Source organism: Lipophrys pholis, assembly GCF_963383615.2.
Source record: "Lipophrys pholis genome assembly, chromosome: 2".
Classification (NCBI taxonomy): Eukaryota; Metazoa; Chordata; class Actinopteri; order Blenniiformes; family Blenniidae; genus Lipophrys; species Lipophrys pholis.
The window spans coordinates 17489097-17507772 of record NC_137636.1 but is presented as its reverse complement, the minus strand read 5'-3'; the positions used below and the strand labels follow the sequence as shown (position 1 = coordinate 17507772).

At 42.1% G+C, this 18676-nt stretch overlaps 1 protein-coding gene across 1 annotated transcript in view; it reads left to right on the top strand.

Annotated features, from left to right (window-relative positions):
- The window catches only part of elp4 (elongator acetyltransferase complex subunit 4), a 55414-nt gene extending 39465 nt beyond the window's left edge, over positions 1-15949 (top strand). Inside the window, exon 10 of the mRNA XM_080488910.1 lies at positions 15105-15949. Within this exon, the coding sequence (XP_080345036.1) occupies positions 15105-15233 (129 nt within the window). The 3' untranslated portion in view covers positions 15234-15949. The remainder of the gene's footprint in view (positions 1-15104) is intronic.
- Positions 15950-18676: the final 2727 nt, after the last annotated feature.

Sequence of the window (18676 nt, the reverse complement as noted above, 5' to 3'; positions counted from 1 at the left end):
GTTTGGTGAGCTACTGGTCAGTCAACATTGCAACCTGCTTTTTTTGCTGTGCAGAAATACTTATATGGACCTTAAATTCAGCTTTACACAGTGTGCAAATGATGTTCACTTTCCTTTTTAACGTGAAACATTCTGCCTTAATATTATCCCATCATTGCTCAGTATTCTGCTGCTCTGTAGTCGGGGTGCTGCACCAAGGGAGTTAAAAAAAAATGAAAGTAAACAAAACTGCGTTAATTGCCTCCGGGGTTTTTTTTTTTTAAATGAGTTAACTGTTTTAAATTATTTAATAAACGTGTTACTTTTTAACCAGCACTAAAAAAATATGACATAAACCAAAATAAGTGCAATCATTTTAACTTGTTTTGCAAAACATAACTGACATAACATGTCAAATCCTGCCTGCTAGACATGTTTTGATGAACACAAACAAAAGCAGGATGATTTCTTTTTGTTTGTATGTTTATAATCTGTACTGATCATGAAGTATTTCTGGGTGTGTCCTTGAGGATCTTGCATATCTTCTGTACACATCCTCTCAAGCCCAGGTAGTGTGTGAAATCTCAATGGTCATGCAAACCTTTCCAATAAAGAGCTTCAGCAGTTGGAACTGCCATTCCCACAGTTTTTCTCACGCTATTTTAGGAAGTGTTGACACACGAAAATATGTTCACGTGTGTGAAGCTACAGATGTGCATCTAGTCAAAACTGAAAACAGAAGCCTCTGGAAAATGTGATGCGTTCACTTCTGTGACGCCTGCAGGACTCCATGGACCATGCCATGCTATAAAAGTGAATCTAGTTACAGATTTGTGCAAAAATATGAAAAGTGTTTTGGAAACAAAAAAATCTTTATTCTATCATGCAATACGAATAAGAAAACATTTTTGATTTGCTCTGCGGCAGAATTCAATAACCTCAGTATGTAGCGAATGTCATTCGCTGTCTTTGCATATAAAATGAACGACAATTCCTGGAGGTACTGGTATGTCATAGTAGTGATCTCAACTTATCTTTACCTATTAGAGCCACAGAAGATCTGTGGTTAGTCCTGAAATGTGTTTGAGACAACCTTCCTGCAAAAAGTGTTTTCAGGTTTAAGCAGAAGAATTGATGCTGTTTGGGTTGCAAAAGGTGGTCAGACTAGGTCCTGGTAACAACACCTTGAGAGTATTCTCATATTGCAACATTTTGCACAATACTGTCAGTTGAAGGAGTCTTCCGTGCCCTGTCACAGGTGAGAATAAAAAAAAACAAAAAAAAAACAATTTGATTTGAGGCCAGTAGACTCTTGGGTTCTCATGCGATATCCTTGAGGCTGAGGGTTGAGTTGTACATTAGGAATTCTGACTATGCTGCCACAGCATGTCAATGGTACCGCACCCACCTGTGGCACCAGACCTGTGCAGCTTGTCCTCCCTCAATTAGCTTTCCATCAGGAAGGAATCCTAATAAACCTGCTCCTTTCACTTCCACTCCATCCATCATCTTTTGTTCATTACATCAAACCGACCGTGTGGAAAACTGACACGTTCCCAGTTGTTGTTCTTGTTAACCAGGAATCTGCCTCTGGTCAGGTGAACCACCCGGGTCTGTTCATGTGAGTTATTTGCAAGTTTGGGACGAGCACTTACCTTCTGGTGATTGGAGAGGAGCCTATAGGGGGTTTCCTCACAGTTCCACCCATCATCTGATTGTTTAAGTTCTAGAATAGGAAGTCAAATCGATTTTGCCTTTGGGTGCTAAAATTTAAGTGATTCATTAAACCCACAAGACTTGCATTTAAATGTCTTTTTTTTAATATTCTGAATATGACTTTCCATACTCTCCTATTCATGAATTTTGTTTTAGGCTCTTTTGTAATATAGCAAACCAGGCTTTGTTCACCCTAATCACCACATAGGCATACAGGAGAAGAGGTAAGAATCAACTGGGGCAGAGAGAGAGAGAGAGAGAGAGAGAGAGAGAGAGAGAGAGAGACCATTTTGTCCCCCAGGTATGACAGAGTCACTCATGCAGAAAGATCCCACATGGAAGGAGGTAGGAGAGGTGGGTGGAGGAGAGAGCGGGGGCATTAAGGAACTCTTGGCTTGCTATCTTTGTTGGTACCTCCCTTTCCTGAAAACACATCTGTCTTCTCCTCCCTGCCACACACCTTCTCTGCATCCCTCGCTCACCCTTTCACTCCACCAACAGTGACTTTTTCACTGTTAACAGCTTAAACTGTTTCCTCATATTGAGGGCACAAGTGTTTCTTGTCACATTTCATGCCACTTGCCATATTTCGTCAAACTTTCTAGGGATGGAGCTTTTTGGCTGCCGGTTGGATCTCTTTTTAGCCCGGGTTTTTTTTTTTTTGGGCCATCGGACACACCACAGTTACCATTATCCCCAAGCTGTCCGTCTTACATGCAAATATGTGTCAGCTCTACAGTGATCACCATTTTAGTCCACTGCAGAGCTATCTCATGGCTGCATGCATTAAAACAATTAAACTTTGCCCCTCCCCCCACCACAACAATCATTTGCGGATGTGTTGGGTGAAATTTAGCAAGAAATTATCATTTTCTGAATCACTTCACTCTGCTTGCTCTGTGTTTGTTTCATTCTTTCTCTTTCTCTGTTTCGTCTTTGAGCTCTTTAAAAGACTCTGAGCCCCCTGCATGTTCTTCTCTTTGCTTCTTTTCTCTGTACTTTTTTTCATCATTATCCAACAGCACTTTTCTGTGCGTGCAAATGCTTTCTGAACGGCGTCCTTTCTTCCCTTTCAGGCTGGATGTCATTGTTGCTGCCTGTGGGCTGGGTGTATTTATTTAGGGGTAATTGGTGTGTGGATGAGTGAGGTAATGAGGTGCATCCACACTTGGCTGCTCCCCTCCCTGAGAGCCCGAGACAGACGTAGCCTAGCTGGGCTCCGGCTTGAGCTGTACCACACTGCTGTCTCCTCCACACAAGCCAGAATGGCTCTTTCATACCCAGGTGGACAAACACAATCACTGGGGCTGATACCTCAATGAGGCGTCTGCAGTTTGAAGTGGTGTGTGTGTGTGTGTGTGTGTGTGTGTGTGTGTGTGTGTGTGTGTGTGTGTGTGTGTGTGTGTGTGTGTGTGTGTGTGTGTGTGTGTGTGTGTGTGTGTGTGTGTGTGTGTGTGTGTGTGTGTGTGTGTGTGTGTGTGTGTGTGTGTGCATGAGTGCGTATCCGTGTGTGCGTGTGCTTGTGGGTCTAGAGAGTGAACAAAACAGTGCTTGGTTGTTTGCCTGTCTCTGTCTTGAGTCCTTGTTTGTCTTGCAGCTTGTGTTTGTATAAGTGATTTTCCCTGTGTGTTTGTAAGTGCATGTATATCAGGCTGAGTGGGTGTTCAATGGAGCTCGAGGAGGACCTTTGGCTCTCGTAGCCCCCTGCCAACCTCAGACTGCCCCTGATGTCCTGCAGAGTTACCTAATGATTTCACTTACACCTCCCTTATCTGTCTGGCCCGTGTGGCAGGAACTGTCTGACGCTTCAGCCTTTACATGCCATTTGCTGCCTCATATCCTGTGAAATTCAATTGCACAGCTCTGACTGTAGCCAGAGTAGGGGGATCTCCCTCTCTCTCACTTGCACTCTTACTCTCTCACTCTGTCTCTCTCCATTTGCTCTCTCCTCTTCTGCCCGCCGTCTCTTCCCATTTATGACTACAAACATAAACCTGACTACCATCAGACAGTTCTCCACATAATGCAATAGCATTGATATGTTTTGGTCTTTCAAAGATTGACAATTCATTTTACCAGAGTGTCAGTGACCCACTTTGAATGAGTGGTCCAAGTTTTTATCAGAAAAGCTTGGATGTTTGTGGGCACCCACAGGTGTTCAGGAGATAATATTATGCATAGATTGTTTTGTTGTTATCAGGGTAATTGGTGTGGACCTGCCAGCCTTTGATAGACACACAATTACTGTATGTGATGCATAAGTGGACTCATTTTAGGGCAGGATTTTGAGTTGCTAATGGTGCATTATTCAGCTTTTGGTCTGTCCCCAAAAGTGCCGGGCCAAATCAAACACGCCGCTCCAGGGTAATTGAGGCCCACTCCGCACCCCCTGCAGTGAGCAAGGCAGAACTGTAATCCCCTGACAACTCTGACTTGGCCCCAATCTGGCAGGCCGCCCATTTCCCAGCAAAACGCCTAACTCGGCATCAGGAGAATGAAGAAGCTGATAGTCACATTTGGACCGCTTTCCAGTTTCTGTTATTCTTTTCAACTCAACAGCGCTCTGTATCCATCCCCGCACTTAGTCCATCTTTTTTTTTCTTCTAAACTTCGCAGAATATAATTGCACACTAATTACATGGCTCAAACTTATACTCTTACTCATTAGTTTTAACAAGCTTTTGTGGTTTCTTGATCAAAGGTTTCTGTCAAATAAAGCTAACCACCCTAACCACAGATAAGCTTTCACTTTCTTTGAAACTACTTTCCTTTCAAGTGCCCCAAAACTCCACAATGAAGTGAAAGCTTCGGCAGGAGCAGAACATTTCAGCAAAGTTTTTGACACAGTTTTGTAAAAGCAAAAATGTATCGTCATTTGTTTTGATGATTATGTTAAAAAACACTACAACTACTGCATTACTTGATCTGTAATTGTCCAGTGTTTAGGTACCGCACATTCAACACAAAAGTTAGTTTTTACAGTATCTTCACCAATTGTCCAAAAACCCTTCATTTTTTAGCTACAACTGCATATTACAACAGTATATTAATGCTGTAGCAACAGCAGCATTTGGTTTCAAAATCACTTTTAACTCTAATACAGTTTTCTTTTGCTTTTGTTTGGTACGACTCTATCACAGTTCTTGAACGGTTTCTGCATTGGCCAGTATCATGATTATTCATACGTATCCCTGAGGCTGCTGTGGCTTGGATGGTAGAGCAAGTCGTCTCCCAGTCGGAAGGTTGCAGGTTTGATTCTCTTTCTGTCAACATGGCAAACAAGGTCCTTGAGCAAGACCCTGAACCCCAATGTATGGCAGCCATCCCCATTGGTGTGTAAATGTGTGTGTGAATGGGTGAATGTGATCAACAATGTAAAGGGCTTTGGTACTGCACTAGTGGTGGAAAATTGCTATATAATTGAAATCCATTCCATCCCTATTAAGTTTACAAGCTTTATTCATGAAGCTGAAATAGGTACACAATGTAAAAAAAATCTTAGCTTCCATTGATATTTATTTAAATTTATATTTATATGTCCACCAAGTACACCAAGCTCCACTTTACACGACACCGATGCTCGGGTCCACTGCAACTGTCACTTTTTCATATCGGCTCCCAAAGTGGAACTTTTCTTTCCCGCTCGCGATTCCCCCTGCAGAGACAGCCGGAGGCTACGGAGAGCTGTTACTGCACATGCACACATCCGCAGTGGTAAAAGTTCTTCTGCTCATGTGCAAGTAACAAACATGGCAGCCCCCATAGTGGCATGACTCCCAGACAGTATTCTAGTTTTATAGTCCATATCGGTAGTTTTGTATATGAGATTCATGTCTAATAGCATCCAATTCGTCGTCTGTCCATACGGATATCAGGCACTCTCAATTTTCTTAACATTTATAGCATATTGTTCACTGCACACATGTATGTGTGGTTTCATTACAAAAACAAGCAACAGCGTCCATTCGTGTGCCGGCATACTAACTACATCATTGTCAGTGTGTCTGCTGCTGTCGTGTAAATACTTTTCTTTAATGGACAAGGTGTTGTCACAGGGAAGGTTGTCACGTAAACATGACTTAAGTCCAAGAAGTATTATGCCAATCAGGCTTATGACAGAGGAAAAACCATTGAATGTAAATATACTACACCTCCAACCCAGGATAGGCATTTGGAAGACCAAACCCATAAAGCAGCTACATCACGTAATAAACAATCCTATACTGTATGTTCAGCACTGCAGACCTCACTTCCATAGTTTTTTTTGCTGAGACTATGAATGGGATGGACTGTAACAATGAACAAGGTTGGATAAACTCGTGCGAGTGGACGAATGAAGTAATTTAAAGCTTCAAAATAAATCTAAACGCTGTAATACTGTCTACCATATTGTAATGTCAATCAAAGCTTTAGTAAAAGAAATTCTGGAATATCTTGTGACCATTTGAAAATAATGCCCTTTCATAATTAGATTTGAATGACAGCATTTCTTCTCATTTACAAAAACATGTTTTTTGTTGTTGTATTATTATACATAGCATTTTCTTTATTTCTTCAACCTCTTATAGGAGTCATTTACAGTGAGGGAACAGCATGCATTTAGCACTGTCTCCTTGATTTTCTACTTTAGCTTGTGTTCTCCTCAGGCCCCAGCTCACTGTTTTAATAGCTTCAGTAATGCTTCACAATTAACACTCAGCCAGCGCCCTGGGTTAGGTGTTTCAGGCTAAATGAGAAAACACAAAACAAGAATTCCCCCCTCACCCATGGTGCTTTGAGGACCTAGGGGTTGTGGGGAAAATGGAAGGTGGTGAATTTTTTGACAGGGTAGCCGAGGTGATGTCTCATTCCCTCTGACATCTTGAACACCCTAAAGGTGGCTTTGCCAACAGTCTACCCAGGAAGCACCTCACCTAGCTGTGGCTAAATTTACACAACCACCTGCCCACAGGGAGGGTACTGGAGAGGAGAGCAGAGGTGGAGGTGGAGTGAGGATTGAGGGTAAGTGGAGAGGAGAGGGGAGAGGAGGGGGAGTAGATGTTGGGGCAGCTGAATTGTGTTTGTGTGCCAAGCAGTCCGCTGCATAATGTATAATAAGTAGCTATGCAGAACGTAATTTGTGATTTAAATCAAGCATGTCGTATTTGAGATTTTAATGCAAGATGTTTCATAGTTCACATGTTTCTTTCATGTCCTGGTGCTCTCTTTTATGCATTTTGTTTTAGTTTGTAAAGCTAAAAGTTTGAATCAAAGTAGAAAAAATATTTCAAATTGTGCTATTCCCGTCTTTGTATTACATTTTTCAACTACCACCTTCCCGAGTATAAATCCACTAAGAGCACATCGGCATCTCTTTCATCGCATCCCGCAGTATAACTGAGACACTCATTTCCGAACGGAATGACCAAAGCTGTCAGATGTTGAATTAATGCAAGGAATACATGAATAATATCTAAGCTCAGCCTGACATAAAATGCAGTTCTCCTAATTCATAAAAACATCTAATTTGCTTCACGAATGATCAAATTGTCTTTTCACTGGAGCAATTTATTGTGGATTATATAACCGAGGACAATATTTGATCCAAAAGTATTTTAGAAAAGTATGTGAGTGGTGTAAATGAAGAAATTTGAATGTAGTAATTCAAAATGGTTTTAAATTGCTCCTTTTTTCTGACAAATGCTTGAAAGATTTTAACTATAAACTGTCTCCTTATTTTGATCCAATGTTGCCAGGATCACATGAAAAGGCAAAAACTCAAACTTTTGAGCATTTAAACTGTAATTTATGCTTTTTATAAATTTACTGAAAGCCTGCATATATTGAAGCTCTCAAGACAGACAGTCCAATAGAATGGTAACAATTCCCGATGCTCCCTAGTGGCAGAGTTCAGGCCGTTTGCCTGTGGGCTGATGTGGAGTGAATGGCCTTAGGGGCTCTAGGCTGGTCTATGTGTGGCCCGGCTGGTCCAAGTCAGCAGTAATGACTGGCTTTGGCCAGCATGCCTGTTAATGTGAATGGGGTTACTCTGGGCAACACCTTTTCAGCTGGGTCCTATGAAGTTCCCAGTATGGTGGTCTTTGTCCACACAAGGGCTGTCCTCTCAGCAAAAAGGGCTTCTTTTTTGTGAGGACTATCAACCAGTGATGGATTACACCCACCCCCCTTTATTCATCCAGGCAGACTAACAGACACGGATGTGCGCAAGCATACACATGCACTCTCAGGCTTATGTATAGTCACAAAGATATCAAAACTGTCACAAACATAATCAGCATATTAAGGTGAATGAATATACATATCAATTTCCATGTGTCACAGGCTGCTTTCGACCTTCACTCTGTCATGTGGGTGAAAACCCACTCAGATTATTTCTTTTCTTTATTATCAACTTGCTTCACCGTAACCCCCACCCCTCTGTGTCTTGCTCACTCTCCTGCTTGCTCACTCTTGACTCTCCTCCCATTTTTTTGCTGACTCTCAAACTTGTAATTGCATACTTGCTTCCTGAAGATTAGAAACAGGTAAAGCCATAATCTTGTCGAGGTAATTCCCAGTTCGAGGAACTGACCAGTGATTGCTATGCATAGCATAATATTCGATTTTTCTCCTTTCCTGTAAAGGATGTTTTAATCTCTTTTGTTTTTTAGAGGTTTATTGAAACATATTTCCAAAGCCGGAGAGCTGTGTCAGGCAGGGCTCCATCAATGTAGGATGGTAGTGAAACTGAAAGAGTTTTAAAAAGCTTCAGAGACCGTGTTGAAATGATTGTGTACAACATAGGAGACATCTTAGATGAAAATGTGTTGTCATAGGATCAGATCAGTAAGAAAATCCTTTGCTCACTCACCTCTGGTCTTTTGCAAGCATCCTGTCTGAGTCTCCCCTCCCACCCAAGCCCACCAAATCCACCCCTCCCGGAGGGTCAGCCACTTACCCAGGCTGACACAGTAACCTCCAGACGACCTTGCGCTTTGCCAAATGTTACGCCTGTACACTGTGTGAACTCTATCACAGCACAAATGACGGGGGAAATATAGGACTTTGTGGTGGAGGAGTTTAGAAAACGCTCGATGTACCGGCCTGCTTTGTGCCCTCATGTTTTAAATACCCCTGTGTGACACATGCATAGGAAAGTGGCAGTGTGCGTCTGTCTGTTTTTGTACATGGTTGTGCGCACTTGTAGACTGAGTGCCACACTGAAAAGTATGTTAATTATGAAAGAAAATATCTTTGGCAATGCTAAGGCTTTAAATTTTTTTTTTTTTTTTTTTTTTTTTTGTGGTCATTGAAATACCACTGATGAACCAGTTAGTGCAGAGATGTAAGAGGAATTTAGTTTTTTAAATTTTTTATTTTTATTGAACTGTGTGACACTAAAGCAGAAATGTGAGGCTCTGCTATTTATTAGAGCGTGAATCTTAATAAGATTCGGAGGTGATAGCAGGATGCATTTTCAGCCTTTGCTTTAGTTCTACGACTTCTTCCGGCTGAGCGAAGCTGAATGACATTTGCCCCACATTCATATCAAGGTAACAGAAAACAAATTGTCTCGGTGCTCCCAATTTAAGATTTTGTCCAAATGTTTAATGTGTTGTATTGTCTAAGCCAATGGATATGTCATATTCTCCCACCCAGTTCCAAATTTGTTGTTTCTAAAAACTCTGAAAGACTCCTGAAAGTTGATATTTAAGCTCAAAATATGGAGTAACAGAGCATTTGACCAAAAGACAATTGCTTTAACATTTAAACTGTTTGTTTGCTTTTTCAATTATTCAAAAAAAATCTTTTTTAGATTTTCCTGTAATTATTAGAGCAGGGCATCTCTATAGTGTAAGAAAGCGTAGTCCTACCAAACATCTCGATCGTGTTTTAACCTGAGGAGATATATATCAGAGTCACAGTTTGAGGGGTGAAATGTGTGTTTCAGGGGTGGAGGGCATAAGAGGTCCCCCAGATATGCTGTCATAACCCATGCAGCCGCACTCTTTGCTATGGGCCTATTAGTAGTGAAGGCAGCACTTAGATATGTTTGTACTCTACGCCCTCTATCCCTCTCCCTTTTTCCCCGGGCACCATGTCACTCCAGGGGCAAAACCAGCACTCCCTGGCTGTGCCCAAGTCCATAACACCAACTAACCCCCCCCCCCCCCCCCCCCCTCTCCTTTTTACTATCCACCACCACAAAGGTCAACGTGCCCTCACCCTACAACGCCCACGGCCCATACCAACACTGCCCTCCAAAGAGAAACAAAACTGAACTGAAAAGAGACAAAATGGCCCCATGCTGCCTCTCTTGTCAAAGCTTTTGACAGGCCCGAGCAGAGGACCCCAGAGGAGGGTTCAGTTGGAGACGATGATGGCGGAGATAACAAGTCAAGTTGTTGTGTTATAGTACAGTTGCACTTTGGCCCTTGTTTGTCCACTTGGTTATTCAGAAGTACCACAGAGCGAACTGATTCCCATGCATGTCATGTTTAGCAACATGACAGAAACTATCAAATGCTGCTTTTTATCAGTCTGTGGAGCGTGAAGGGTAAGTGAGAGAAGAGAGCAGGAATAAACATTCCTTTAGGTATTAAAAACCTTGAGATATTGCCATCTAATCAATTTCCTGTTTGGACATGCTCATCTTTTAATGAAATTCAGTCCATTATTAGTCCCTTACCATTCTTCCAGTGTTTGGGAATATAATTACATTCAAAATGCTTACTCATCCTTCTGCCTGCCTGCTGCCTACTCTGTCACATGCATTAGGCCATGAAGCAGAAGAGATGAGGAGCCTGTGTCTGTATCTGTCTATCTGTCAGTCCGCCTGACTGTCTGTTTGCCTGCCTCTCAGATTATCCTGGATCAGGCAGCAGGTGACATGTGAGCAGGTGACCATCACCCAATTACCAAAAAGAAACTCGAGAAGAGCTCCTGTTTAGTTTGCATGTTTCTTTCTTTTCCTCCCTAATTCTCCTTTTGAACCTGGTCTTTAAATTAAAAAAAATAAATAAATAAAACGTTCACTGACATTTACACCTTTTCAAGTAAAATGTAATACAGCAGGAAGACATAAATCTGGAAAATGTACCACCCTTAGAGCCATGTAACAATTCCAGTTTATTCCACTTTTTTTTTTTTTTATTAACTTTAAATGCTGATGAAAAGACTTCTTGAAAATTGTCCCAAATGCCAATAAAAAGTAGAAGTATTTTCAGATTTGATCAAATAACCAGAGAATATTTTTTTAACTCCCAAAAAAAACAACTAAAGCTGAATTTGAAAGACTTCCCTCATCAACAGGTTATTCGTAGGGCAAGGCCAGCGATCATGTTACACTCATTGTTACTGCGAAAGAAGAGGAAGGTAGCCCTTCTTCTTTGCTTTTGTTAGGTGCAGGTGGGCTTAAATTACCGAAGTGATGGGATTTATGCTGAGTTGTTTCTGCATTTTTCTTTCTGCCTGGGTAGCGGAAGTATTCTCTGAAATTGCCAGAGTAAATGTGATGATAGTTTGCTGCTCAAATAGAAAAAGCACATCACCTCATTGTGTGGGTTCTTGGCATGCTGAAGTCAATACTAGTTCCTATAGGTGCAGCAATTGATTTCCCACACAATGCGGTGTAACTTTAGATGTGCGAGGGATTATGCCACTGGAAGCTGATTTAGCTTGGTTTAGTGTCTGAGCAGACCAGTAAGTCTGGGATTTATCTGCTAGTATCAGCCGGGAAACTTTCTGCTGCCATTTTGACCCTTGGCTGGTTGTGGAAATGGGACTGGAAATGGAGGACATTGACCCAGTGTCATGGGCAGATTCAAACATTAGTTTACAGTGGCTGCACTGCAGCCGTGAAACACAGGAAAAATGAAATTGGCAAAAGGTATCACCTTAATATGACCCCTATCTGTAAATGCTTGACTTTGCCAGAGTACAACAACTGGAATTTCTTCATCATCAGTAACAGCGTGTAGCCCTCGTTTTTTTCTCTGATTATGACTTCAGCTTAGTGATGCAATATTTAGTTCCTCTCATTACACTTACTCAGCAGTGCTTATCAAACGCTGACTAAATTACTACAATGATTGCGTTAAGCAGGTGTTTATGGTAAATATCGTGTCACTTCCATGACCATTTTCCATCATCAGCTAATCTGATTGAAGGAGCCAGACCAATCGTCATGTGTTCCAACAAGGTGTTGGGTTTCCCATAGTCCTAAGCTGTACAGTGACACAGGCCTTTTGAAAGTGTGGCTAAAACTCTGGAAGAAATGACTCGTTAAATTAGCACCTAATACTCCAGTCATTAGCAAGCCGTTACCGCCAGTGGAATGCCTTTGAAGGAGCTGCTTTGTGAGAGTGTGTATGTATGTTCTGTATGCGCCGGTTCTTAACTCACAGTTGCATTGAATTGCAGTGCACTTAAAATGAAACACTCAAAACAGTGATTTGATTGCTTCGCTGACCCATAATGTCATATCTAGAAACAAAGTGTAGAGATTGTAAACCGCCGAGCAGCATGAAACGCCGTACTCCTTAAGAAGCGGGTCTTTGGGGTTCTTGGTAAGCTGAATGGAATTGTCCATTGTGGGGTGATATTAGTAACCCTCTTAGGCAAAGCTAGTCTGTGGGCCGGCCCCGAGGGCTCATTTCAAGTGCTTAGCGCTCGTTTGGAGCTTTGTCACCCCTCACCCTGTTGCCAGCATGGCCCCAGCCCCTCTGGCTGTGGAGTGGATCTGAACCACAAACCTTTACCCCTGCCTGCCACCAGGGAGGGAACACTGACATCACACAGACACACACACACACACACACACACACACACACACACACACACACACACACACACACACGCACACAATCGCGCCAACATTGTGGCACACATCCATTTTCACATCGGCCCCTCCACCACTGCACTGCAGCCAATGGTCTATTTTCCCGCCGTTCACTCCCACCAAAGACCCCCATCCCACCACTTCCCCCCTCTTATGTTTTTTTTTCTCCTCCCTCTACACCCTCGTGAAGGTTGCCAGGCAGCAAAGAAAGACTTCACACACACATACACCCCACTATGCCTCTGAGGGTTTTCCGGATGTCCTTGTTTACATCATGGAGTGTGCAGGTCGTAGGGAAGCGGACTGAGCTTCCCTGACTGTCTGTCTGAGTCCTGCACTGAACTCCATTTATTTGGTGTCAATGCAAATGATCATGGCAGCACTGCAGGTGTCAGGTCCATGCTAATATATGTTACATTATAATTGGTTTAAATTTCTAAAACAAGGGTAAACTTGTTCACATCTTAAGCTACAGTTGTCCCTGTCCATTGAAGAATAACAAGAAGTTGGTTTTTTGATGTGGAACTGAAGATAAGAGAAATTATTGTGGCGGGGCCAACCAGTAGCAGTTATAAGCTCTAAATATTGGCTGTCAGTGATGTGTGCAATGGTTGCTGACTGTTACCGGGCTGTCTTTTCCCTGTGTGTGTCAAACCAATCGATTGGTTTTGTCTGCTCCTCCCTCCCAACTTTGATGTTACCATTGATTGTTCTCATCTGCCCCTGAACTCAAAGGTTAGAGGAGCTGAGCTGCACTTCTGGATTGCTTTGACCTTCGCTCTGCACATGCTCAGCAGGTTCACAGAGCCCAGAGCCAAACAGACACGGTGTAGCCAGGCCCGTGGGTGCGTGACAGGCAGACAACGGTGTGATGTCTTTTTTTTTTTTTTTTCTTACTCACCCACTGAGGATGATGTATATGTGATTGATTTTTCTTCTACCCCTCTCTCTGCCATGTTTCCGCTGCAGTGCGCTAAGCAGGACTGAGTCCAGGCTTGATCAATGCATTGTTTTTCTTTTTCAATCACACTTGAGTGAGCTGAAGACACGAAAGGTTACACAGGTGAGGTTTGGCAAAGGCGGAAGCAGAGCAGAGCTTCTGGAGGCACCCGCAAGGCCGTTGTACAAGTTTGGAGAGATGTTGGTGTGTGAAATAGGAGTCAGAGGGAGAGTTAAACAAAAGCAAAAGTTGACCAAATTGATTATCTGAGTGAATACCAGCATTTTTCTGTTGTATTATCAGTATTAATTCTGTAAATATCTTTCACAGTCACACAAATGGCTTCTTGCCAACAAGCACAAAAGCAAGGTGTTAAACATAAAAAGAATAAATAAAAAAAGACCACTTGAGCATGACATGCCCCCGATCTTTCCGCCACGGTGGCAGGAACGCAGGACTTCATATCTGACATGGACATCAGTGATTTAAAAACAGACTGAGGTGTTTCAATGCTTCTCAGAAAACAGATTTAAGAAAAGGGTGGAAGTGGTCTTCCCCAGAGGGGTGAAGAGCATTGCGTAGTCTTGAATTATCTCTCAATAATGACGCTGTTAAACCCTGTACCCAAACACCTAGTCATTAGGAAAAAGATAAGTATCTGTGGGAATGGAAGGTCTTCTCTAAAGCTGGATGTCTGGAGGGGGTAAGGATGTGGTGGTAGGGAGGGGTTTAGATGGCTGGGCTGGGCTGGGCTGGGACTGCAGGCTGTGACCAGCGGGTTTCAGATGTCACAGCAGATTCTTTCATTGGCAAATTACAGGATTTACCTTCTCTTGTACCCAGAATGGCAGTATTCACATTCAACTTCCTCGATAGACACTCGAGCAACGTGCTACTCAACACCATTGTCGGTGGCACACTTGACTCCTGAGATACTTCACCTCCTCTCACGCTCTCATAAGCTCTTCAAGACCATTTCATGGAGGGCCATTGGCGGCCTTTCAAGCCGATTCTGGAGAGCGCAAAGCGGTGTAGCCCCTCTTAAGCTTTCTAGTAGTTAGTATGTTGGTGTTGGGGGGGGGTTTACATAAGTGGCCCTCATTAACCTCTTAGAGCCTTTGTGTTTTGAGTTTGGCACAGGGCTGCTCCACAGATAAGCTTTACTGCAAAACAGCTAAAAGACTTGATTGACTCTGGTATTAGCCCGACACAATCCTCTGTGTTACAGTGAAGCAGTCAACACAAGCGCAAACAACATTTACCTGTTTGTTTGTTTTTTCCCTCAGACTGTCTGAACACACAATTGTCTTGTACCTCATAAATGTGTCATTGACTATGCTATATATTACTCTCCAAAACAGTCCGACCTCACCAGACACACAGACACACACACACATAAATTCCCTGTGAGTTGTAACAGACCTAAAGCTCTCTGAAGCATTTAGCAGCACGCTAGCAGGTTTACTCCATGCTGCCAGTGCTGAGGGGACTGCTGAAGCATCTAATGCAATTTCAACCCAACATGGCTCTCTGTGAATAAGCATCACTGAAGTGTACCGTCTACTGTATGTTGATCCAGTAGTGCTTGCTTTTTGCTCCATATGAGCGATCTAACATCCCCCCTCTCCTCCCCTTTTCTGTTTTCTGTAGCGACTGCATTTGCCTCCAGACTTGTCTGAGACCGTGAGTCGTGTGAGCAGGGGCGAGCTGGCAGGAGCTACCACCACGGCCGCAGCCTGTGGCTCCGGCACTTCCGGCAACAAACACCTGGACTTCTAGCGCTCCCGCACAGTCGCCATGGGCAACCAACACCTGGAACGCCACAGCGTTGTCCTCTTCACTGCGGCGACCAGGTTGTTCCCTCGCCCACGTCATGTCAACTGTGATAACCCTGCCAGTCATTACCACCTGCCAACTGGCTCAACCAGGGGTGAAGATCTAAACATTCACAGTAGCGGTTCCCTTAAACAGACAGATTTCATTATGCATCTTAAACCTTTTTTATATGAGCATACTCTTCAACTCTTTCTCCAAGTCTGATGGCTGACAGTGGCTTGTTCCCAGTTTATTTAACTTATGTCTTTAGCGCTCAGCTTTCTTTTCTCCCTGTAAGTTGCTCTGAATTTCAAACCCTATGGTGTTGAGAAATGTTATAGGAAGGCCTGTGAGTGGCAAAGTGTCTTGTGTTTCATCCAATTAAAATTCAGGAAGGAGAATTATTTAAGGTTGATACACTGTGTGTTGTTCTCTGCCTCTGGGGATTTTGTTTACAAGTAAAGTGTAATCATGAAATATTTTTAGTCTTTACAGACTAGGCAAACATTAAATAATTTAACTCAGCTCTTGGCTTACTTTACAAAGTAAGCCACTTTTGCTTTTTTTTTTTTTTTTGCCGCTCACAGTGTTATTACCCAAAGAGCCAACATAATGTGTAGAATAATGACCTGTCCATTTATGAAATTGAATAAAAAAAATGTATAAATATGATGAACCCGACACATGCTCTCTTTCTTTGGTTTTGACTTTGCTGCACCACAAAAAACAACTGCGAGGAGAAAGCTGACTACTTGCGACTGCGTGAGTGTGTTATGAATGACTGATCTCTGGTCTGCCTGACTGGTTTCAGGTTGGAATAGGGATGCTTCCATCTGACCCCGAGACTGTGCCGGTGAGCGACATCCACCTCCAGTAAGCAGAGCAGAGCAGGAATGTGGGCAGAGGGTAGGAGAGCTGGGTTTGGGTGCAGGCTTCACACCTCATCAGGCATGTTTGCTGGATGAGCTGCTTTACCATGACAAGCCCAAAAGAACAAATTAGGTCAAATGGTGACATCGAGACACAAAAAAACAAAACAGAAAAAACATGAAAAATTAAATGTTTCATTTTTCATTTTCCTCAGTCTGCTGCTGATGCCAATTTGAATAATTCCCTCAGTAAAAACTGGCAGGATTGCTCACCGTCTGCAACACATTTCAGGAGAAGGTAGTGTTACCTGACAGCTTCATACGTGAATGGAGCGCTCCTAATATCAAGTTTATAAGAGAGACCGACATATACAGGTGAGTGAAAGCTTGTGTTGTCATGATAAAAACACTTCTCAGAGGTATTGTTTTTGAACAGCTGACATATTCAGGGTACAGTTTTAAGGTACATTAAAATAGAGCCCAATTGTTTTGGCATGTGCTTATTTTTGTCTTATCCGGCGTGTCTCTTTGTTTTTACTTTTCAATCCAAAGTTTTTATCCACACTGTGGTACTTCCCTCTTTGTCCCAATAAGGGAAAAAATTAGCTAATTTTTATAATGCTGGTCTCTATTATAAACGTCACAAATTGAAGGGTTGTCACATTTCCATACAGGTCCATTTAGAAAATGAGTGCAGTGAAGCTAGGTTCAAAACTTTTAATGTTGATATTGTATCTAAAAAAAAAAGTTGTTTTTCTTTTGATTTGACAGCAAGTACAACAGTGTCTTAGTTATTAAAATATCATCAATTACAATTATTAGAAACTTACAAATGCAATTTTACAAACGTATTTAGGAATGGGGCAAAATTACCTCCTGACACTCATTTTCATCTACTATGGGAACATTTTTTTTCTATTTTACTAAATAAAGTAAGGTGCCGTAACAAATGACAGAAGCACTCTGTATTTCTTATTTTGCCGGACCTACTTCTTGAAAGAACATCGCCCATAGCTATGGAGGGAACATGCTTGTGTAATTGTGTCTCTGGCAGCTGCTGCTTATGACCTATTGATTTTTAACTAAAGCCGTAGCTGTTTATCTGCAACGGTTAAACATGATATTTTAAAGTTTTTGTTATTAAAAAAGATTCCTTTTTAAAAACAATGGAAAACCTCCGTATTTGAATTTAAAATAGTGTCCCCCGATTTTTATATCTGCAGTACAGATTATGTAATAAAGGTCATCACACATCTCAAATACAAATTAAAACTCAAAAGAATTTCATATAACAATGACTGATATCGCTCTTCCATCACAGTCTGAAAAGAACACACAGATACTGAACATGAGAGCATCGTCTTTTGTAAAGTGCAGTAGAAATCCACATTTAAGATTTCTCAAGGTCAGAATTGCTGGTTAATCAAAATATAAAAAGGATGTCACCAAGTACAAAGCTCTCAGTAACTTTAAAAGCAACTTATGTTGCCTGACTGTGTTCTGAGTGAGAATTACATTTAAACCATTTTTATCTCAAAGCTGTGTATTATTTAGACCTCCACTAATTGCGGCCTTTCTTGCATTTTGAATCGCGCTCTTATTCGCTCTCTGCAATTATTAATGTTCCTCCTCTGTCTCGGCGCAATCATCTCGTCTGTCTCCCCCTCCAGAAACAGTGTTCCTCCATTTGTGTGATAAACTGGATTAAATGAGTAGAGAAATTGCATTAGCTCCAGTTAAAAAAAAAAAAGAAAAGAGAAAAAAAAAAATCTGATTAACCTCCAATCCTCAAACTTCTGATTGGACTATTAAACACTGAGCGGGATGTGTAAATTCAATTAATTCATTTGGGATGATGTCTAATGCTGTTGCATGCAGTGTGAATGTTACCTGACCTCACTCTCTCCTGAACAGCGTTTCCTTTTAGATGGTTTCTCACTCAGTCTACATACCCCTTCTAATACACACACACACACACACACACACACACACACACACACACACACACACACACACACACACTCACACACACACACACACACACACACACATACACACACACACACACACAAATCCCCCCCTCCTGCTGAGGCAGCAAGTGAAGCAAAATAACTCACTCTGCCACACAATCGCTCCTCTGCCTCGCTCTAGGCACTGACTGCTTTATTCCATGACTTTTTTTTTTTATTCTTTTCTCTCTCCTCCTCTTCATTGGTTCTGTTTTTTTTTCCATACCATCGTAACTCTACTAAAACAAGAGCCATGGTGGTGAATTGCTTGACCTTTCCCATTGTGTTTGTGGTGTTGTGCTGTGTGGTCTGTGTTCGACCACATACATCAAGGCAGGCCTGTTATAGTGGACACCTTTGTTCGGTGGGAATTAGACATGTTGTTATATGTATCTCAGGCTTTGTTGTATTTAACTGTAACTTGTTAGCATTACAGTTATTTGGATTTTCAGCTATAATGCGTTTTGTGTTGTTTCTACTTGCTCAGTGCGCACTGACACAGCATTGACCAGGCAAGAAGTCTTTCTTT